The sequence below is a fragment of the Chlamydomonas reinhardtii genome, chromosome 9, assembly GCF_000002595.2.
Source record: "Chlamydomonas reinhardtii strain CC-503 cw92 mt+ chromosome 9, whole genome shotgun sequence".
Lineage (NCBI taxonomy): Eukaryota > Viridiplantae > Chlorophyta > Chlorophyceae > Chlamydomonadales > Chlamydomonadaceae > Chlamydomonas > Chlamydomonas reinhardtii.
The window spans coordinates 4,702,771-4,724,140 of record NC_057012.1 but is presented as its reverse complement, the minus strand read 5'-3'; the positions used below and the strand labels follow the sequence as shown (position 1 = coordinate 4,724,140).

Below are 21,370 nucleotides of genomic sequence, written 5' to 3'. Positions count from 1 at the left end.
TGACTAACCTGGCACTTGCATAGTTTGTTAGACAACTCAATATCTACGGCCCAGGAACTACAGCCGCGATGCCGGGCCTCGGCGCTCTGCTCGCGTTCATCCAGACGCCGCTTGGAGCGGTCTGGCTTATCTGCACGCTCGTGGTAAGCGTCAACACGTAGCGGCTCAGCGGCTGACAATGAAGGCGAAGAGAGCGCGAACACCTGCTTGCTAACTGCAAAGGCCGGTTGAAATGACTACCCTAAACATTGATGCTCCATTTACAGATTACATGGCTGGGCTGGTACCCGTTGAGGCGCTATGCTTTCCGCAAGTTCCCAGGTTGATTCGCATGCACCGCGACCAGGCAGCTCTCTTCCCCTTGAAAGCGGCCGGTTGCTTGTTTATATAAATCACCTGATGGCAATCTGTACGCCAAAATCCGGGGACTGGACGGACACGAGCAGCAGACGAAGTAAACGTCATCCCAAGTGCCGTGACACCCCTGGCCGCCCACACCCTTTTTGGCGACTGCCCGCAGGTCCCTTTGGCCTGCCCTTCCTGGGCAACTTGCCTCAGGTGCGAGATAAGGGTCCAGGAGGGGCGGGGCACAGGGGAAAGCCTCGACTCATGGACGTGTGCGTGTGGGGGTCGTGGGGGGCACGGTGAGATAGGCTCTCGTGGAGTGCACGGCACGAGTGCACGGTGGGATAGAAGCAATCTGACCTTCACGTGCTGCATACAGATCGCCGCCATGGACACCACAGCCTTCCTCACATCCTCCGCGGTCAAGTACGGCCCCGTGTGCAAGGTGGGAGGCAGGGGGGCCTGGCTGGTGGGGAGGGGTGGGGTGGGCTGCGCACGTCAGGGCAGGGTGAAGGTTCCCACATGCTCATCTGCACGGCCGGACGCACACGGTGGTGCCTTCCTTACACGTGCTCATGTAACTCTTGGTAAACGCACGCGCCTGCCGCCCCAGGTGTGGTTCGGCACTCGGCCCTGGGTCCTCATCAACGACCCCGAGCTCATCAGGTGGGGCTGGGCCACAGGTGGGGGCCGCAGGTGGGGGTCACAGGTGGGGGTCACAGGTGGGGGCCACCCACCCCCGCTGCCGCACCGGCCTCGCCGCCTCCACGTCTCCTCGCTTGCATCCACGGTTGCCTCGCGCCTCCAAACGTTCACCACCTAAACTCCCCACGCCGCCTTCCCGCCTCACTGCCTGCAAGCAGCACAATCGCGTTTGCAACCCCCGCCTTTACACCGCCACCCGTGCACCCAAGTTTTCAACCCCTAACCTTCAACGCACCCCCACCCCAATCTCCACGCCGCCACCGCCCCTACGCCTCCCCCCTCTCGGCGTCATGAATGTAACCCCCTCCCGGCCTCTTCCCTGGACCCCCTCGCTCTCGCGCAGGCGCCACTCGTTCCGCTGGCCCGCCCGGCCCGCCAACTTCGCCTCCTACTTCCACGTCATGACGGGCGAGAACCGGGCCATCGACCGGGCCGGTGTGGTGCTGGCGGAGTGAGTGACATGCGTGTGCGGGGGGGGGGCAGTTCATTCCAGAACCCAAGGGGGGGGCTGGGGGAGAGGGGTAGGCGGGAGGAGGGAAGAGGGGCAGAGGTGGAGGTAAGAGCAGGTGCAGGAAGATGTTGGGATTGGTTTCACAGGCTCCTGGCTGGTGTCGGTGTGGGGTACATGGACCTCGTGACACTCTGGCCTGACACCCCTTCGCCCTCGGCCCCTGTGCCCCGACTGCTGCCTGCCTGCCTGTGTGGTGCGGTGCAGGGGCGAGGCGTGGCGCCGCACCCGGCGTGTGTTCGAGGCGTCCATCATCCACCCCGCCAGGTGTGTGCGGTCCCGACAAGGAAGTCACTTGATCCCCTTTTTCCTCATACTCCCGTGGCGCGCGCGTGTGAAATTACCGGTCCACACCGCCCCCCCCCCTGCCTTTCACCCGTTCCCCCTTCCCTCCTTCCCTCCTTTCCACCTGCCTGCCTGCCTCCCCCGCGCTGCCTCCGCCTCCCCCTCCCCCTGCCGCTCTTGCCTGTCTGCCCGCCTCACCCTCACCCTCCCCCGCTCCTGCCTGTCTGCCCCCCAGCCTGGCGGCGCACGTGCCCGCCATGCTGCGCTGCCTGGGCCGCTTCACGGCGCGGCTGGACCGCCACGCCGGCAGCGCCCAGCCGCTGGACGTGGCGGCGGCGCTGGGGGACCTGATGCTGGCGGCCATGGGGCAGATCGCGTACGGGTGAGGCGGCGCGGCAAGGTGTGCGTGGGCGGACACACTGTGTGCGTGCGTGTGTGTTATAAGAAAGCACAGGGGCAAGGGTGCTTTTTGTGATTGTGTATGGGACCTGCGTGTGTGTGTGCGTGTGTGTGTATGTGTGTGTATGTGTGTGTGCGTGTGTCGTGAAGCACGCATGTCAGTGAGGGGGCCACCGGGCCGCCGGCTGCTGCTTGCAGCGGCGCTGGCCGCGACTGCCCCCTCATCACTTGCTGCCGTCGCCACTGCCGCCGTGCGTGAATGTTTTATGTGCGATGCTGCCCCTCGCGAGCAGAGTTGATTTCGGCTGTGAGGAGGGTGCCGACAGCAGCGCGAGCAACAGCAGCGGCGTGGCCGGAGAGCTGGTGGCGGCGCTGAGGGACCTGTTCGAGACCATGCGAATGGAGAACGCCACAGCCTACCTGCCGCTGCAGGTGAGGGGGGGAGAGGGGGCGTGTGTGTGTGTGTGTGTGTGTGTTTGTGTGTGTGTGTGTGTGTGTGCGTGTACGGCACACGCTTCGGATTGAATGGGTCAAGCCCAGAGCACAGTGTTGCAGGGTACACTGCTGGCCTGCGTGTGCGCTGCATGTGACCGTCCGCTGCCGTCACCGTTGCCGCTGCTGCTGCCGCTGCCGCCACCGTTGTCGCTGCTGCCGCCGCCCCGTGCAGCTCATGTTCCCCGCCCTGGAGCCGCTGTGGCTGTGGGCGGCGCACCATATGCCTGACGCCAAGCAGACCAAGGCCATGCGCGCGCGCTCCAAGGTGCGGCGGCACGCATGTGTGTGGGGTGGGAAGGTGTGGGGGGGGAGGGTGGCCGGGCTGTGTGTGTGTGTGTGTGTTGTGTGTGTGTGTGTGTGTGTGTGTGTGTGTGTGTGTGTGTTGTGTGTGTTGTGTGTGTGTGTGTGTGTGAGTGTTAAAGAGCACAAGGACGACATAGCGCAAAGAGTGTGTGTGTGTGTGTGTGTGTGTGTGTGTGCCACGTCACGGCGCGGCGGCATGCCAGCCATGGAACATTCGGCACGTGTCTCTAGATATACGGTATGCCACACGTGCCGTGCCGTTGGGTCCCTTGCATCGCCTGCCTAGCTGCCTGGTACTGGTCGGGACTGGCCCGGCGTTGTTGTTGCTGTGTGTCCATCACCTACGCGCATGCATGCGCAGGTAGCGGAGGTGAGCCGGCTGTTGATGGAGCAGTGGCAGGCCAACAAGGCGGCCGCAGTGGCGGCGGCCGCAAGCGGTGGTGCCGGCGGCGCTGACGGCGGCGACAGGGCGGGCGGGTTCAAGGAGGTGGGCGGCGGCATCAGCTCCAGCAGCTTCATGGCTGCCATGATGGAGGGCCGGCGGGGCGCGGTGGAGGACCGACTGAGCGACATTGAGGTACGCAGTCGAAATGCAGTCGCCATACTCGAACAGTGGGGCGTCTAGTCTGGTGGGCGCGCACCCGTGTGTGTGTGTGTGTATGTGTGTGTGTGTGTGTGTATGGAAGGTGACAACAGCCACACAGGCCGCCCAAGGCCGCTATGCTGCGTCCGCACACTGCACACGCGGGGGACGCACCACGCCCCAAGCACACACCCACATAGACATGAACACAACACTCGCCACGCACTGCCCGGGTCGTGGTCCTTACTTGGTCCTTGCTCACATGTGCAGCTCAACCCATTACCCCTGTAAACAATTACAAACACACGCAAACGCAAACGCATACGCATACGCGCACAGGTGATCGGCCAGGGCTTCACCTTCCTGGCCGCGGGCTACGAGACCACCAGCGCCGCCACCTCGTTGGCGCTGTTCCTGCTGGCCACACACCCCGAGGTGAGCAGCGGCGGCCGCGGGGCGGGGCGGGGCGGGGCTAGGCAGGTGGGCAGGTAGGCAGGTGGGCAGGTGGGCAGGTAGAGTCTCGCGGGCTTTGGGAACAAGATGCGGGCGCGTGCGGTGTCACCCCAGCTGCATCACCAGGTTGTGTACGGTACGCCAACAGCGCTGTGAGGCCGTGCTGGAGGCAAACCAGGCGTTATATGCGCACTACGCCAGCGAACGAGCCCCAACATACCCTACTCATGCATGCGTGCACGCATATGCACACAAATGCACACACATGCGCACATACATCGGACACGGCAGGCGACCGCGGCCCGCTTTGCTTGCGCACTCGCGCGCTTAGCGCCAACCCGCCCTTCCCTTTGCGCTTTTGCCACACGCTTGCGCAGGCGGCGGCGAGGCTGGCGGCGGAGGTGGATGCCGTGCTAGGCGGCGGCCGCGAGCTCACTGCGGAGCTGCTGGCGGAGGTGGGGGGGGCGGGGGCGGGACACGGAGGTGGGGGCGGGGGCGGGACACGGGGGCACTGGGGCACCGTGGGGGCGTGCGTGGCGTCGCGTACAGTGTGGGCTACACGGATAGGAACAGAGTGTGTGTGTGTGTGTGTGTTAAAGAGCACAAGGAAAACATTACGCGTAGGACAGTGTATGCGATGTGTGTGTGTGTGTGTGTGTGTGTGTGTGTGTGTGTGTGTGTTTGTGTGTGTGTGTGTGTGCCGCATTGGTTCGTAAGCGGGAGGCACGGCATCCTCCTGGCGCACGCTGTCTGTGAGGCTCTTGCGCCCTGGAGCCTGCCTGCCTTATTGTATTGTAATGATGGAGAGACTTCTTCTGTGGGCTCGGGCATGTAACCTCCACCCCTGTATACCCACGCGCGCGCGCACACACACACACACACACACACACACACACACACACACACACACACACACACACACACACAGATACACAGACACACACATGCGCGCACAACCCCGTGCCCTTCCCCCCTTGCACGTGCGTGATGGCATGTGCAGAAGCTGCCTTACACCGAGGCTGTGATCAAGGAGACGCTGCGGCTGCACCCGGGCATCACGTTCCTGGTGCGGGAGGCCACCGAGGACGTCGACCTGGGCGCAGGCAGGGTAGTGCCTAGGTGCGTGGTGTGTGATGGTGGTGCGTGGTGTGGGGGCGGAGGCTGGGCGGCTGAGTAGGTGGCGGGGCTTGAGGGCTACCGCACAAATACGGTACAACCACACCTGGACACATGCACACACAAGGTGTGCAATGCGCGCGCAAACACGCGTGTTCACAGGCACACGTAGCAGGTACACGCACTGGTATGCAAGGATTTGAGGCCCGCCGCTCGTGGTCTTCTAGCGCATGTACTTGCACGCACACGAACGCGCGCTCGTGCCCACAACGCTTGCCTCGGCCCACCCCACCCAGCTTCTTCTTATCTCATCATGCATGTAACCCCACCCCGCCCTTCCACCTCCGGCACCGCACAGGGGCTCTACACTCTGCATGGCAACGCACGCTGTGATGCACGACCCCGACATTTGGCCCGAGCCTGAGGCGTTCAGGCCCGAGCGCTTCCTGCCCGAGGGCAGCGCTGGAGGCGGCGGCAGCAGCAGCCTGTGGCCCACGGCTGGTGGCAACAACCCGCACGTGTGGGCGCCCTTCGGCATGGGGACGCGCATGTGCGTGGGCCACAAGCTGGCAATGATGGTGAGTCTGCAGCCGCAACACACGATGTTCTCCGTGTGCTTCTTAAACACGCGATGTACACACGGCATGTGGTGGTGGTGATGCGGGTGATGCGGGCGATGCGGGTGATGCGGGTGAGGGAAAGCGAGGGCTGCGCGCTTGCGTTGGGAGAGAGGACACGATTGCGTGCGTGCGCGTGCGCGCGCGGCCTTGCCCTGTGCCCTTATGCTGCGGCGGCTGTGCCCTGGTGTGGTAGCCTGGTAGGTCCTGTGCAGCACGCACCTTCCCCTCGCTCCTGCGGCTTCCGTCTCGTGCGTGCAGCCCCCAACTTCCCCCCTCCCATCCACCCACCAGCTCTCTAACCCGATCCTCACTAGCATTACTTGTTGTAATCCCGAGCAGGCCTCCAAGGCCACGCTGGTTTCGCTGTGCCAACGCTTCAGCTTCGCGCTGCACCCCAAGCAGCCGCTGCCGCTCAAGCTGAAGACGGGGCTCACGTACGGACCTGCGGACGGCGTTTGGATGACCGTCACGCGGCGGGGTTGAAACCAGTTGGCCTGGTGTTGTCAGGGGAGGTGTAGTGGTGATGGCAACTCGCGTGCGCTGTCCATGTGGTGGTGTGGATTGGTGAGGGTTGGCGGTGGTGCGCGACGCGGTAAAGGACGGGGCATATGACGCTGGAGCTGTTAGGAGCTGTTCGTGCGTGAGAAGGGGCGAGCCTACTCCTGGTGGTCTAAGACCATAAATACATGAGAGGACTAGGGGGACGGACGGCGCTATGTGCGATTGTTCATACAAAAGGCGGGCTCACACTGTGCGCAGACAAGGGAAGGACATGAGGACGGAGCTGCGTTACTTGGATCCAAGGCCCGAAGTTCCCCGCCTAGCTAAACCTAAGCCTGACTCGACCTGTGATAATCAGCGACATCAGCAACACATACATAAAGACTTGCTTTCAGGAAGTATTTGAAATGGCTGCTGCGCGGGAATTTGGCAGTAAGGATTGCGCGCGCAGGCAACCGTGCGCGCTTTTGTAGTCATCACAGTTCATTGAATTGTTTCAAGCGTTCAAGTAGTCTTACTGGCGAACATGTTGGCAACTGGACATGTGTGCGAGTGGTCGCGCCTAACAGAAGGCCTCATTCACAAAATAGCTAGCTATCTCCATCCTAACGAGGTTGCAACTAGCCTCAGGTTGCTGAACCACGAGACAGCGCAGTGCCTGAAGGCGCACAACTGCATTCAGCTCTCGCAGCCAGTCACTCCAGCGCCTTCGTGGTCTGATGATGAACGACCTGCGTATGTGGCTTCCCAGTCCTGGCCCTCGGCTGCGTTTGTGGCGCACTGGGGCCGACCGCAGCCCTGGCGCGCCCTCAGCTTGCAACAGCGGTGCCGGCTGCTGTGCCTGGCCGCGAACTCGGGCTGTGCTGCGAGCCTTGAGGTCGCGCTGGCGCAGTGCGGCTGCAGCCTGACGTCGGAGGTGGCCGTGGCTGCCGCGCTCGGCGGCAGCGTGTCTGCATGCGAGACGCTGCTGATCCGGGAGGGCTGCGACTGCATGGCGCGCCTGGAGGACGTCGCGGCGGAGGCCGGTCACCTGGAGCTGCTGCGCTGGCTACGTCAGGCTCGGCGGGAGTCTAAGCTGCTTCGATACCCTCCGATGCATTTACTGCAGAAGCACGGGCATTGGGATTTTTCAACGCCGGTCGCGGCCTGCCGTGGCGGCCACGCGCACATCCTCGCCTGGCTGCAGACGGCGGAGGCGCAGGGACTCGGCAGAGCTCCGGGCGCGGTTGCGGCAGGGCCATTAAAGCTGGCTCACCCAATAGCCGTGCCATTCCTGACGGGCGCGGCCGGCGCGGGCGGGCACGTGCAGCTACTGGATCAACTGCTGCCGCGCCTGGAGCCCAGTCCCACAAGGGCGACGTGCAGCATGCTGGAGCAGGTGGCGCAGGGCTGCCCGCTGGAGGCCCTGCAGCGGGCTTACAGCCGTGTCTTTGGCGGTACGCAGCCTGACCTTAACACAAAACTGATGCTGGTGCTCACCGCCGCCGTCAGCCACACGCCAGACTGGGAGCAGAAGCTGGACTGGATCCTGCGGCAGCAGCCGCCGTTCGGACACGCCGACCCAGATGACATTGACTTCATTCATGCCGATATGCGGATCTGTGGCGCCGGCCGGCTGCCGGACTGGCTGCAGCGGCTGCAGGCCCTGCGCGCGCGCAACGTGCCGCTGCCGCCTCTAAGTGACCTGGCGGCGTGGGCTGCCCATATGAATGACGCTGCCGCGCTTACGTGGCTGCTGGCGGAGCAGGGCGCAGCAGGCGCGGTAGTGAGCGACGAGTTAGCGCACATTGCTGCGACGTCTGGGCACGTGCCGATACTCGCCGCGCTGCAAAACCGGGGCTACACGTTCTCAGGGCGACACACGCGGGATGCGGCTCTATACGGCAAAGCGGCGGCGGTGAGCTGGCTCCTCGCGCAGCCGCTGCAGCCCTCCGTAGACGACTTGGAAGCCGTGTTTAACGGCTTGGCGTACACGGGCGCGGACCTGACCACGCTTCAGCAGCTGCACGAGCGGCACGGCGCGCCCATTCACCTGGAGACGGTGGCGGATCACGGCAGCATGGAGGCGCTGGAGTGGGCGGTGACGGTGGTGCGGGGACACTGGGGCGAGGCGCGTCGCGGCGCCCAGCAGGTGTGGTATGGGCGGCAGGGTGGGACTACCGCGTGGTGTGGCGCTTTGCCTGGAAGGAACATGGCAGCTGGGGGCATGGAAGGAGCACGGCAGCTGGGGCCATGGAAGGAACATGGCAGCTGGGGGCATGGAAGGAACATGGCAAGCTGGGGGCATGGAAGGAGCATGGCCGCTGGGGGCATGGAAGGAACATGGCACGCTGGGGGGCATGGAAGGAACATGGCACGCTGGGGGGGCATGCCCGTGTCCGTGCGAAGGGTAGGTCAGCCAAGCTACAGCGGATCTCGGGCCGCGCACGCTGTTTAGGAGCTTGGAGCTGTGTGAGCGCTTGAGCGGTTTCTTTTACGCGCCAGGTGTTCTGATTTGGCTAGGCTTCAACGCGCTCGCGTGTCACCCTCACGCCCCCTTGGCATGCCCAGGACGTGGACCAGCTGCTTCTCGCGATCCAAGACACCGGCGTGGTGTGGCGGACGGCGCTGTCCGGCAACCTGGCGGCGGCGGACTGGCTCACGCAGCTGCTGGTGATGAACGGGTTCCGTCAGGGCCCAACCCTGCCGGCGGCCGATGCATTGTGCGATGCGGCACGCGGCGGCTCGGGTAGCACCTTTGGGGCACTGCGCTGGTGGCTGCGGCAGCGGCAGGAGGGGCACGGTGCGCAGTCGGTGGCGCAGGATGAGAGCGAGGGGCGCCAGCCGGCTGAGGGCGCTCTGACAGACACCGAATGGCGGACGGTATTGCAGGGTGTGGCGTCGTTTGTGTGTGCCAAGCCGGTGTACCCCCCGTATTTGACGTACTCACGCGCGCAGTGGAACTGGGTGGTGGCTAAGCGGCTGGAGGCGGCTGCGCAGGCGGAGGCGGCGGGGCAGGCGGGCGCGGTGGCGGCGGCGCAGGCGGAGGCGGAGGGTCTGGTGGCGGAGTGGGCGAAGGGAAGCGAGCCATAGCACCGGTGGGCCAGCCGGTGCGGTGAAGTTTCCCGCGGTGTGCCTAGGCTGCAGCGGCGTGCACGGCGCCCTGACTTGCAAGGCCGGGGGCGGGCGTGCAGGTTGCCTGCAGCAGGATGAGCGGGTGGCGGCGGACGCGAAGGCGGGTGATTGGGTGCAGCGCGGAAATCAGTTTGGCAGTTATTGGTCAAACGGCCTTCATCAGAGACGGTTGCTGTGCGTGGCGGTACCAATGAGACTTGTGCTTGAATGTAATAGATTTGCCTAGAGGGCATGCACTTTTCATGGCTTGCTCAGTCTGGTTGCGCGTTCCGCGTTGCACATGTAACAGCATCATGCGGACCTAGGCGTATTACTGCTGGCGTGAGCACTCCGCATGTGCGCTCGCCTGAGCCAGCAGAGTAGCGGGTGGGAGCAGCGTGGGCCGAGGGGCGGCTAGATACGCTATCACTGAAAGTAGTCTGGAACATCTCAGGTAACGGTAGGCATTTCCGGCCCCACTCAGACGCTTCATTGCTTGCCGTCGTGACGGTGAGTTGTACAGTTGCAGTGAACCCTGCACCACCGCATGCAGCTTGGAATGCGCCAGTTGATCAGTTCACTCGATTGGCACGCACGTTGCAGCCCTTGCGCGCGCACGCCTTACCGCAGCACAAGGCGTGTAACCCAGCCGCGTCATGTCACAGCCGCTGCTCAGCCTTTGCGACCATGTGCATGGGCATTGCTCCAGCCCCACTCCAGGGCCTAACACAGCCCCGACAGCTCGGGCTGCTGGGTGCTTTTCTTCACCGACAATCCAATCACTGGTCAAACAGCAAATATCACAGCCTGTTGCAACACGAGTAAAAGATGTTTGGAGGCACCAGCCAGGACCCAGCCAGCACGAACGTTAGAAACCTTCTTCTGAACACTACCCTGTCCACTGCCCATCCTCCCCTATTTAAAGTCCCATGCACCCCTTTGCAGTCAGTCCTCCTTCTCCAAACCAGCAGCCTATTCTTAACTCCCGTCCTCCTCTGACCCGGCCGCCAACCCTACCAGGTCCGACTCAGACAGCTGGGTTGGCCCATACCGCCGCAGCCGCTTCGCCATCCTCGCCAGCTCCTCCGCCTCCGCCCGCGCCGCCACCACCGCGCCCGCCTGCGCCGCCGCCTCCGCCTGCGCCGCCGCCTCCAGCCGCTTTGCCGCCAGCCAGTTCAACTGCCCCTCGTACTTCGGCACGGTCAATGCAGACGACGCCACGTGAGCTAGCACCGCTCGCCAGTCAGTGCCTGTCAGCTGTCCCCGATACCTCGATACCAAATGTTAGACGCTATCTATCAAAGTCGGTACAGAAGATGTCAGATCCATACGCCCGAGCGTTGGTGGGTAGCGGCTCAGTAGATGCTGCTACACAACACGGCACGCCCTCTGGCTCAGGCCTACGCGGCATGTACGTCTCCTCAAACGCCGCTGCATCCTCGAGCTCAAAGTCCATCTCCAGTACACCGCTGATTGGATCTCATTAGGATGGAGATAGCCGGCTATTTGTTGGATGAGGCCTTGCGTAAGACGCGACCACTCGCACGCCTGTCCAGTTGCCAACGTTTTCGCCATTCAGCAAACGTTTGGACCAAGTGCAAAGACTACGAGCGCGCACAGTTGCCTGCGCGCGCAATCCTTACTGCCGAAAAGCGCTGTATGGGGCAGGTGGCGCCCATCCCCTCCCCCGATCCCCATGCCAAGGGCTCTCGACCGTCCACGCCAGCACACATCAGCAGACCAGGTAGCTCCACCGCCTCTAAACGTCTCTCGGCCACCTCATTTCGTCTCGCAGCTTATACCACCGTGTGCTCACGGCACAGCCACCGCCGCCGCCGCCGCCTCTCGCTCCGTCAGCGTCAGCCAGATGCCGTCCAGCGGCACTCGCGACAGCCCGGCTTTCATGCGCAGCGGCAGCGGCTGGCTGGGGTGCAGCGCCACTCGATAGCGCTGATACATGCGCACCAGCAGCGTCTTGGCCATCTGCGATTGTCCGTGACACGTTGCAGTTACACGCGTGCGTTCCCGCGGCCGTGCCGCCGTGGGAGAACGGCAGGAGTTGGGAGCTTAGGCAAAGTGCGTGGCGTGCACGGTAGGTGATACGTTCCGGTGCGCCATCGGTTTGAGAGGGATAATGTTTCACACCCTGCTGCCCCCAGCTTATTTCCCAGCCTGCCTCCCTTTTCCGACCGCTCCCTGCACGCGCCCATCATCCGCTCACCATCATTGCAAGCTTGTGGCCCACGCACATGCGCGCGCCGATGCCGAAGGGCGCCCAGGCCCCTGGGTCGGCGGGGCCGAAGGCGGCGCTGCCCTCGGGCAGGAAGCGCTGGGGCAGGAAGCGCTCCGGGTGCGGCCACACGTCGGGGTTCAGGTGCATGGAGTGGACGTACAGAACCACGTACGAGTGCCTGTCGCGACAAACAAAGAGTACTGGAGATTAGGTTAGGTTAAACCGCATAAGTAATCCCGCAGGAGCGGACTATTGCCACGGAAGCTTGGACGACACACGGCCAACCAGGTGGCCTCGCCGCCGGCCCGCCGCACGCTCTGCCCTGACTGTGTCTCGCTCGCGCCCCGCTGCTGCCCACTCCACGCAGCGCCACGTCGGGGCCTAGCAGCAAACCCATTCCCCGTGCCACGCTACGCCACGCCACACCACGCCCCATGCATGCCGTACTGCCGTATTACTCACTTTGGCGCCACCATGCCTTTTCCAAGATCCAGGTCCTCCCGCGCCTGCCGCAGCAGGTACGGCACCGGCGGGTACAGCCGCATCGCCTCCTTGATCACCGCCTCTGTGTACGGCAGGCCCTGCAGGGAGACAGGCAGACACACACACACACACACACCGCACACACAGTCCTGCGTGTTTTCTCCCTTGTGCTTCCCAGCGCACACTGACACACGCATGCACGTGTGCGCGCGCCTTGCCCCCGCCACGCCCCTGCCCCCTGCCCCCGCCCCCGCCCGCACCTCCGCCAGCAGCTCCGCGGTGAGCTCGCGACCGCCCACCGCGTCCACCTCCGCCACCAGCCGCGCCGCCGCCTGCCCACCGGGTGCGTGATTGGAGTGCGGCCAGGAGTATAACAGGTCCCATCGGCGTACAAGATCATGCCTTAGGCAGGTGCCAGAGCTGTTGTGTCAAACATACATCCCAGGCAGGATTTCAATGGGCAAAACAAATTTAGGTATCTGCGACAAGCTCACTTCGGGGTGGGTGGCCAGCAGGTAGCACGTGAGTGCCAATGTATCGGCGGAGGTCTCGAAACCCGCCAGCACAAAGAGGAAGCTCTGGGCAATCACCTGTTGTATGAACAGCCCCACACACGTTGACACAACACACATGGGAACACATGAAAACAAACGGCACACCATGGGCGACACCATGGGCGTTGGCCGGCACAGGCGACGGGGAGTGCGCATATGAGCTGGTCGCACCCGGTCCTGGTATGCAGACCGACACGTGCGCGGCAAAGAGCCGCAGGCCCACAGCGCAAAGCCGCAGCAAGCAGGCAGGCAGGGCTCGCTGCCCTGGCTGCTTACCTCGACATCGCTCAGCCGCTCCTCCTGCGGCGCCCCCCGCCGGCCCTCCATCATGGCGGCCATGAAGCTGCTGGAGCTGATGCCGCCGCCCACCTCCTTGAACCCACCCGCCCTGTCGCCGCCGGCACCGGCAGCATTGCCTGCACCACCACCTGTCCCTGCCGCTGCAGCCGCTGCCTTTTTGCTGGCCGCCCACCGCTCCATCAGTAGCCGGCTAATGTTTGCGATCTGGGTTCGCGCCGCCATGTGCTCTCGCTGCGCGCGGTCTGGGAAGTGCGTTGCCAGCCAGCGCACCAGCGGCCGAGCCCAGGGAAACATCACCTGGGTAAGCGGGGACAGGCGTCGAACAGGGGCCTTAGCGGCGGTCTATGGAATGGAGCCAGCGGTAGGGCAGCTCAGGCCAGGCGTGTGGGCTTGGTAGGGTTGTGACTGCGCGAGAGGAGAGGAGCTGCAGCGGCTGAGGCGAGAGATGTGCCTTCCGCGCAACAAGGAGCCGTCGGCCCCTGCCGAGATAGGCGCCGGCCGTTAAGGCGCTCACCCGCAGTGGGAGGTACTTGGTCGCGTTCTCCACCTGCGTGTGTACATGCGGCAGGGGCAGGCGGCATGGCAGGCGGCACATGGTGGGGCACCAAGACATCATCGCTGGCTTTCCTTGGCGGCTTTCCCTCTCCGCCAAACGCCAGCTCCGCTCCGCTTCCCGCCCCGCCCCGCCCCGCCCCGCCCCGCCCCGCCCCGCCCCGCCCCGCCCCGCCCCGCCCCGCCCCGCCCCGCCCCGCCCCGCCCCGCCCCGCCCCGCCCCGCCGCCCTCGCCCCTCATTCCCACCTGTAGGCACCGGAAGCTGGTCATGGCCGCGTCTTGCAGCTGCTGCCCGATACTGCTACTGCTACTGCTACTGCTGCTGCTCCCGTCCGCGGAGGCGCTGTTGCTCGCCGCCGCCCTGCCGGCGCCGCTGGCGCCGCCGCCCTCCTCGATGGTGCCGAAGTCCATCCTGCGCGACACACGTGACATACGGCGTACCGCATGGCCCTGTCACACGTACGTACCGTACATGAAGCATACATTGCGAATAGATGCTCATGATGCAATCAACCTCTTTGGCACAGCAGTGCTTGCGCTCGGGCGGGGCGGGGCAGCACAAAGCAAGGTTACGTCAACGCGCCCCAAACATTAAAGTGACACGACCCTTCCGCGGCGCGCATGCATGCTACTCAGGGCACCATGAGCCACAGCCGCCAACTCACCCGTACGCCACCTCGCCCACCACCGCCATTGTGTAAGAGCCAACCTCCGCGAAGAAGTCAAACCCCGCTCCACCACCATCATTGCCAGTGCCACCGCTATGGCCGTCGTCCTTGCCGCCGGCGCCCGGCTCGGCGGCGGGCGCCGCCACGCGCTGCGCGAGCCGCGTTACGAAGCGGTTGGCGCAGCGGTTGATGGCGGGCAGGTGGGCGGCCAGGCTGGCGGGGCGGGGCACCGAGGGCGGGGGAGGAGGCAGAAGCGTGCGAAGGAGAGGGTACCGGTGGGTGCGGTGTGCAATGGCGATGTGCCCAAACCCGACGAGATGCGGGCATGGGGATGGGGGACGGAGGTACGGACAGAGGCGTTTGAGGGTAGAGCCAGTGTGCACGCAGCGAGCTTAGCGTGTGACTGTAACGTAATCCGAGTCCCAAGCGCCGTCTCCCTTTCGCTGTGGAACTTTACCTGGTTGGATGGATTACTGAGGCCTCGAACACGCGCCGCCCGCGTCGCCACACCTCGCCCCTGCACGCACGCACGGGCCGCACCGTGCCATAGCTGGTAAGCGCTTTTTAAACGCCAGTGCCGTCCGCAGGCCAGCCAGCCGAGATGGCATCATGGCATTCAGTACGGTAGTTGTGACGACGAGAAGCCATCGCGAGCACTCACGAGGCGACGAACGCGTTGGCCTGCTCGATCTCGTAGTTTTCGCCAGTCAGCACGTGGCCGTACTCGCTCATGCTGGCGGGCTTGCCCACACACTTGTATGCCAGCTTCCTGCACAAGGGGGGGGGGGCGCAGGGGTAGCTGGGGCGGGGGCGGTTGCAGGTAGGCAGCAGGGCGCGGCGGCCTTACAGAGGTGGGCTGCACCGCAGCAGCATACACCGGCGCGTCAAGAATGCCAGCAGAAAGAGATGAGGTCGTATGTGACATGCCGAGTGCCTCCTTCGCAACGCGCGTGGCGATATGGTGGGCGGCTGGACGTGCACTGCCAAGCGCCCGCCACCAGACACCTGGACGTGAAACCCGCCCACCTGAGAAGTGCGGGGTCGGAGACTACAATCCAGGGGTTTACGCCGAACCAGATCTGCGTGTAAGACGTTGTATTTTGGTATAATTGCTTGAAGCTAGCGCAGTGGCCTAGAAATGGTTGCCAACACACGCATTCCATCGCCGCTGCAGTTCAGCGCACTGGGGGTTTGGGTCGTAGCCCCGCCATGCCACCGCGCATACGCCGCCACCCGAAACCCGACAGCGCCCACCATATGTACCCTCCCATGCCCTGTACAAGATTTGTCGTCATCCCACACTCAAGTACCAGGCGCATCGCATCCCGCGGCCCCACCCTCCGCCCTCGCACTGCAGAGCTCTTCACGCCCGGATGACTTGCCTTGTACACGCGCCCGTACTTCTCCATCATCGCAAAGTAGTCGTGTCCATACGTCGAGAAGGAAAGAATGTTTCCGAGGAACGGCAAGCCAACCGGCCCTGCAGAGGATGGCACACAAAGCTCAGTTAGGGTTGCCGCAATCCCGGGTGTTACAGATTGTAAAACATACAATCCTCCGTAAAACATCATTGCATCGGGGTATCGCTCCAGTCACCTGGGATGCGCCTCAACCTCCATCGCTCTGGCAAATTATACGCCAACCAGACAAATGCCTGCCGGATTGCGAGCTTATGTTAAATAATGAGATTGGTGCGCGGCTGGATGCGGGCTCGCTCACCAGCACAGAAGCCAGCACTACCACGGGCACGAGGGCCAACCCCAACTCGGCGACATTCCACATCGGTGCTGCTGGTCGATCGTCGCTAACCCCGTTGTGTGCAAAGCATTTGTGCGTTACAATGTAACTTTCGGTGCATACTCTTGCAACACCACAAAATGCTTCCACGAATCCATTGGCGTACGGCGGCATGATGCTCCCATGGTGCTGCGCTCGCACATGCCATCGTGTGGGTCTTCCCGGCACCTCCCCCCGCAGTAGCGCTTGAGCCCATGCGCGCATGCCACCTGCCCAGCGCCGTCTCTGTGCAGGCCCCCTGCCAACCTCTGCTCCTGCCCGTACAACGGTACAACACATCCCAGTCCCTGCCGCCCGGCACGCAGCGACAGTGTCGTGCCATGCTGCCTTGCCTCAGGACACCACCGCCGCCGCCGGCTACCGCTCCGTCAGCGTCACCCACACGCCGTCAACCGGCACTCGCGACAGGCCGGTCTTCATTTTGAGAGGCAGCGGCTGCCTTGGGTGCAGCTCAATGCGGAAGCGCTGGTACATGCGCACCAGCAGCGTCTTGGCCATCTGCATTCGGTTAACACAGTTTGTTCAGGAACATTCGGGATGGTGCACGGAGTGAACTACCGTTGACGGTGCTCACGGCCGCGAGGGAGCGGGAGTGAGAGGCTTAAGTATGATGATGCCAACGCCACAGCTGCCCCCAGCTTACTTCCCAGCCTGCCTCCCTTTTCCGACCGCTCCCTGCACGCGCCCATCACCCGCTCACCATCATTGCCAGCTTGTGGCCTACGCACATGCGCGCGCCGATGCCGAAGGGCGCCCAGGCCCCTGGGTCGGCGGGGCCGAAGGCGGCGCTGCCCTCGGGCAGGAAGCGCTGGGGCAGGAAGCGCTCCGGGTGCGGCCACACGTCGGGGTTCAGGTGCACCGCGTGCATGTACATGGTGAGGTAGCTGCCCCTGCGCGCGCGTGGCAAGCAGCACGAGCGAGGGGTGCCGAGCGCGGGGAAGTGTCAAGTTGGTGAGCAGGTCATGGCCGCATGGGGCAGGTGGGGGCGGCTTCGGGGTGCTTGGTGCATTTGAAGACGGGCGTAAGAGAGTGCTGGGGGATGGTCCCCGCCACCACCCGCCGATCGACTGGGTGGTTCTGACGGGTCCGCGTCCACGCAGCGCCATGCCACGCGATGCCGTATCATTGATACGACGCGCACCATGCATGCCGTACTGCCGTACCACGTGTTACTCACTTTGGCGCCACCATGCCGTTGCCCAGGTCCAGGTCCTCACGTGCCTCCCGGATGAAGTAGGGGATGGGCGGGTGCAGCCGCAGCGTCTCCTTGATCACAGCCTCGGTGTACGGCAGCTTCTGCACATGCCATCACGCACGTGCAAGAGTATAACGGCCACGCAAACGTTGCTGGCGTCATGTTGACACAGCACAGCCGGCACGGCCCACACTTTGCTTTTGGTGCCCGACGTATGCCGCCGTACTTTCTTCACAGCGCTCTACGCCCGCTGTGCATGCTCCTCTGCCCGCCAGCGCGGGTTGGACATCCTCACCTCCGCCAGGACCTCATGCGTGAGCTCGCCGGGCCCCAGCCCGTCCACCTCCGCCGTCAGCCGCGCCGCCGCCTGCAAGGGCATGCGTGTGGCCATGCGCGCACGTGCGTCCGGAATGAGCGACAACCGTAAATACCAAATCGCGCATGGGTCCGCACTCTGCACGTGCTCATACATGTGCGGCGTTTGTTGCTATCGCCTGATTCCCCGATGAGCCCGTTACGCATTCGCGATATCCCTTACCTCGGGGTGGGTGGCTAGCATGAACGTCACCAGCGACAGTGTGAGCGCCGTGGTCTCAAAGCCCGCCATCACAAACGTGAAGCTCTGCGCGATTACCTGCGCAATGATAACATGCAGCGGGGCACAATGACATTGCACAGCAGCGCACGCATTTCCACACCAGCGGCAGCGGTAAGGTATGACACTGAGGTGCATACGGACGGACACGTGCGCGGCAAAGTGCCGCAGGCCCACAGCGCAAAGCCGCAGGCAAGCAGGCAGGCTGCAATGCCAGCCTCGCTGCCCTGGCTGCTTACCTCGACATCGCTCAGCCGCTCCTCCTGCGGCGCCCCCCGCCGGCCCTCCATCATGGCGGCCATGAAGCTGCTGGAGCTGATGCCGCCGCCCACCTCCTTGATCGCCTCTTCGGCGCCCTTGCCTGCAGCCGCAGCGCCGTCAGCTCGCGCCGCCTCAGCAGGCGGCGCGCTGGCGGTACCTGCCTTAGAGTCTGCAGTGATTGCCGTTCCCGTCCCCGTCCCTGTCCCTGCCGCCGCAGCCGCCGCCTTCTTGCTGGTCGCCCACCGCTCCATCAGTAGCCGGCTAATGTTTGCAATCTGGGTCCGCGCCGCCATGTGCTCTCGCTGCGCGCGGTCTGGAAAGTGCGTTGCCAGCCAGCGCACCAGCGGCCGAGCCCAGGGAAACATCACCTGGGTAAGCCATGAAGTGAAGGAAGGGATAGTGCACTGTTTGGAGAAACATCCATTACCGACCAGGTCCAACTCCGATGCTCAGCCAACCATTCGTAACGAGGCCCCACGATGCGAACGTAAGTCTCGCTGTTTCCCACCCTCAGCGCGGTGCTGCATAGACGTTAAGCGTGTGCCCTAGCATAAACCATGCGGCCCCACTCACCCCGAGCGGCAGGTACAGCGTCGAGTGCTCCACCTGCCAGAAAGGGCGAACACCGCGAGTCACAGCAGGCACATGGCTTGGCTGCACACATGCCCCAGAGCATGTGCTTCAAACTGAAACAGGGCGCGACGGACTCCAGCCACCCAAATACACACGGGAGCCGCTTTGCTTGCGCGTTCGCATGCACAGCGTCGACCCTCTCCCTTTGTGCTCTCCTAACGCACGGGACCGGAAGGCTTGCGCCCAGGCTATTCCGGTCGTCGCCGCCGTACGGCACTATGATACCTGCAGGCAGCGGAAGCTAGCCAGGGCCGCCGCCACCAGCTGCCGCCCGATGCTCATGCCGCCGACGCTAGCGCTGCCGCCATCTCCGAGTCCGGATCCGGACTTGGATCCGGCATCCTCCAGAATTGATACGTTGCGGGCCACGGCAATGTCGTCATCCGCAGTGCCCAAGTCGACTCTGTGCGTGGGCGGTCAAGAGTATCGCAGAAAGAGAATGGCGATACGGTGTCGCTTTACAGGCAACAAGCTAGCATGTGCGATTGCTGCAGTACGCGATAGCATGGCCGGTGGCCAGATGCCGACGGGGTCAAACACGAGCGGATGGTAAGCACAAGGACGTATCTCAGCTGCCATCCACCGCCAGCCACGCACCCGCCCGCTCACCCGTACGCCACCTCGCCCGTCACCGCCATCGTGTAGCCGCCAACAATGGAGAACATGTCAATGCCTTCCTCCCCCAGGGTTTTGCCGCTATGGGCAGCGGCGGGCGCCGCCACGCGCTGTGCCAGTTGCGCCACGAAGCGGTTGGCGCAGCGGTTGATGGCGGGCAGGTGGGCGGCCAGGCTGGCGGGGCGGGACACGTGGGAGAGGAGGCAGAGGGATGGGCCAGTGGAGATGGGGCTGGAGCCTTGGGATGTCAGTACCGATGTCACACACACAGACCCTTCGCATTTACCACCCATCCACCCACCAAGAAGCTACCAGGAATCCCAGGAAACCTTTGATACTACAGTGACAGCCTGGCGGAGGGGCTTGTTACCTGACGCCATTGATAACCGAGGCCTCGAATACACGGCGCCCGCGCCGCCACACCTCGCCCCTGCACGCACGCAAGGGCCATACCATGCCGTATGACTGGGCTCCATAATATGTCGTACGGATGGGTACCGTCACTATGCAAGCGAGGACCCCAGCGCCCGCCCAGCGCAACCCTGATTTGTTAAGTGGCCGCGACCCGCCCTGGCAGGACCCCAGCGGCCCTTGGTACTGCCATTCGCACAGCCGCCACAGCGCCGCCCCAATTATCGCACTTCCTCAGCTCAAAGCCCTCCGATCAGAATCCCCTTTACACAATCCCTTGGAGACTCACGACGCCACGAATGCGGACGCCTGGTCCACGTCATAGTTAAAACCGGTCAGCACGTGTCCGTACTCGCTCATGCTGGGGGGCTTGCTGACGCATTTGTAAGCGTACTTCCTGCGTGTCAGTGCCACGACGGCGATAGGTCAGAAGAGGGCTGGGGCTGCTTTGATTGCTGCGGAATACACCACGGATTATTGGTACATCTTCCGAGTGCCTCATTTGTGTAACGCGCGCCGAAAGCACGACGTAAGAAGGCTTGTAACAACCGATGTCCTACCGCCTACACCGCCTGCACCGCCTGGTCGCCGCCACCCCTGCCCCGCACACGCTCACGCACCGTATCAGCGCGGGGTCGCAGATGATGATGAGCGGCTCCACGCCCAGCCACGCCTGCGGTAAAAAAGTCGTTTTTGAGACGGTTTGACCGCCTGTGTGTGCGTGTGTGCGTGTGTGCGTGCGAGGACCGCTAATGACTGCCATACGGCAGGCCTGGCAGGCGCGAGCTCGCTTCCTAAATGGCAACATGAGCAAGTGCCGTGGCCGCCACCGGCTTTGCCGTGCCTCTTCGGCCCCACCTGCATGCCGCAACGTGCAGCATGTCACACGTGCGCAAACACGCAGCATCCCAGAATGTGCACGCAGGTAGTGTCTGCCTCAACAAACATGACACTGTCAACTAACGCGCACAGCCCCCATCGCGGCAAAGCAACTCACAATGAGCACGTTGCCCAACTTGGCCGACAGGCCGAGCACGTACTCGTAGCCGTAGATGGAGAACTCAGGGATGGAGCCCAGGAAGGGCCAGCCCAGTGCGCCTGGGAACAGGAGAATCGATAAGGTAGGTGAGCGCGGTAGTGCTGTCTGGGTTGCTACAAAACAGCGGCTGGTTGCCTTGAGTGTGTGTATGCACACGAGCACGGCGCTGGTATGTCACCTGGTATTTTGCGCAGCTGCCAGCGCTTCCGGAGACTGTAGCCAAAGAAGACGAACATGGCCTGTCGTTGGGGGCGGGGGGCAGTATGGGCTATACAAGTGGGCACAGTCGATCGTGTGGCAGGCTTTGCATGGGCCCCTGGCACATGCGCCTTGCGGCCGAGGCAACTTTCATGCATCGAGCGCAGTTCCTTAGCATGCACCAGCAGAGGTGGAGAGGTGGCCACGCAACGGAGGGTGACTGGCACGATGGCGCACCAGGAACAGGCCGGCTAGCGCCCATGCTGATGACAGTGCCATTTCTACAGCTATGTAGCCATGTACAGCTTTCGGTGCCGGGGTCCTAGTCTGCCGAGTGTAGCTCGACTTTGGTTTCCAACCGCTACTCGCGCATTTGCTTTCAGGCGCAGCTGTTGGCCTAATGATACTTTAGTATTTCGGCGGATAAGC

General features: G+C 63.6%; 4 protein-coding genes across 4 annotated transcripts; 2 read left to right on the top strand and 2 right to left on the bottom strand.

Annotated features, from left to right (window-relative positions):
• The first annotated feature begins 30 nt into the window (after positions 1-30).
• Positions 31-6,616, top strand: CHLRE_09g397105v5 (uncharacterized protein). Its single transcript, XM_043065834.1, has 16 exons — positions 31-143; positions 267-321; positions 521-558; positions 725-790; positions 959-1,011; positions 1,394-1,501; positions 1,766-1,825; positions 2,079-2,225; positions 2,536-2,674; positions 2,910-3,002; positions 3,402-3,617; positions 3,963-4,058; positions 4,454-4,531; positions 5,077-5,195; positions 5,551-5,770; positions 6,152-6,616. Exons 1-16 carry the CDS (start codon positions 69-71, stop codon positions 6,293-6,295), a joined length of 1,707 nt encoding a protein of 568 aa, XP_042921295.1. The 5' UTR covers positions 31-68; the 3' UTR covers positions 6,296-6,616.
• Positions 6,617-6,670: 54 nt separating this feature from the next.
• CHLRE_09g397068v5 (uncharacterized protein) lies at positions 6,671-9,836 on the top strand. Its single transcript, XM_001694744.2, has 2 exons — positions 6,671-8,444; positions 8,864-9,836. Exons 1-2 carry the CDS (start codon positions 6,840-6,842, stop codon positions 9,383-9,385), a joined length of 2,127 nt encoding a protein of 708 aa, XP_001694796.2. The 5' UTR covers positions 6,671-6,839; the 3' UTR covers positions 9,386-9,836.
• Positions 9,837-9,838: 2 nt separating this feature from the next.
• CHLRE_09g397031v5 (uncharacterized protein) lies at positions 9,839-16,030 on the bottom strand. The gene is made up of 15 exons (XM_043065828.1): positions 15,917-16,030; positions 15,794-15,851; positions 15,580-15,677; positions 15,224-15,276; positions 14,859-14,966; positions 14,655-14,714; positions 14,195-14,410; positions 13,776-13,941; positions 13,491-13,523; positions 12,953-13,273; positions 12,617-12,712; positions 12,383-12,454; positions 12,102-12,220; positions 11,628-11,817; positions 9,839-11,389 (listed from the first exon to the last, which is right to left on the bottom strand). Exons 3-15 carry the CDS (start codon positions 15,607-15,609, stop codon positions 11,219-11,221), a joined length of 1,635 nt encoding a protein of 544 aa, XP_042921294.1. The 5' UTR covers positions 15,610-15,677; positions 15,794-15,851; positions 15,917-16,030; the 3' UTR covers positions 9,839-11,218.
• A 48-nt stretch (positions 16,031-16,078) lies between these two features.
• CHLRE_09g396994v5 (uncharacterized protein) lies at positions 16,079-21,350 on the bottom strand. Its single transcript, XM_043065825.1, has 15 exons — positions 21,179-21,350; positions 20,922-20,982; positions 20,702-20,802; positions 20,325-20,377; positions 19,994-20,101; positions 19,664-19,723; positions 19,288-19,467; positions 18,904-19,081; positions 18,619-18,651; positions 18,024-18,413; positions 17,728-17,823; positions 17,485-17,556; positions 17,172-17,290; positions 16,695-16,884; positions 16,079-16,492 (listed from the first exon to the last, which is right to left on the bottom strand). The coding sequence occupies exons 1-15, from the start codon at positions 21,218-21,220 to the stop codon at positions 16,352-16,354; spliced, it is 1,824 nt and encodes a 607-aa protein (XP_042921293.1). The 5' UTR covers positions 21,221-21,350; the 3' UTR covers positions 16,079-16,351.
• Positions 21,351-21,370: the final 20 nt, after the last annotated feature.

Coding starts and splice junctions, on each gene's coding strand:
- CHLRE_09g397105v5 (XM_043065834.1), top strand. CDS start 69: ATGCCGGGCCTCGGCGCTCTGCTCGCGTTCATCCAGACGCCGCTTGGA. Junction 559..724: donor TCCTGGGCAACTTGCCTCAG/GTGCGAGATAAG, acceptor TGCTGCATACAG/ATCGCCGCCATGGACACCAC. Junction 1,826..2,078: donor TCCATCATCCACCCCGCCAG/GTGTGTGCGGTC, acceptor TCTGCCCCCCAG/CCTGGCGGCGCACGTGCCCG.
- CHLRE_09g397068v5 (XM_001694744.2), top strand. CDS start 6,840: ATGTTGGCAACTGGACATGTGTGCGAGTGGTCGCGCCTAACAGAAGGC. Junction 8,445..8,863: donor CGCGTCGCGGCGCCCAGCAG/GTGTGGTATGGG, acceptor TGGCATGCCCAG/GACGTGGACCAGCTGCTTCT.
- CHLRE_09g397031v5 (XM_043065828.1), bottom strand. CDS start 15,609: ATGATGGAGAAGTACGGGCGCGTGTACAAG. Junction 15,277..15,579: donor AGTACGGGCGCGTGTACAAG/GCAAGTCATCCG, acceptor TCTTACACGCAG/ATCTGGTTCGGCGTAAACCC. Junction 13,274..13,490: donor CCAAGTACCTCCCACTGCGG/GTGAGCGCCTTA, acceptor CCGCTTACCCAG/GTGATGTTTCCCTGGGCTCG.
- CHLRE_09g396994v5 (XM_043065825.1), bottom strand. CDS start 21,220: ATGGCACTGTCATCAGCATGGGCGCTAGCCGGCCTGTTCCTG. Junction 19,468..19,663: donor TCGGTTATCAATGGCGTCAG/GTAACAAGCCCC, acceptor CCGCCCCGCCAG/CCTGGCCGCCCACCTGCCCG. Junction 19,082..19,287: donor ACGGGCGAGGTGGCGTACGG/GTGAGCGGGCGG, acceptor GCCCACGCACAG/AGTCGACTTGGGCACTGCGG.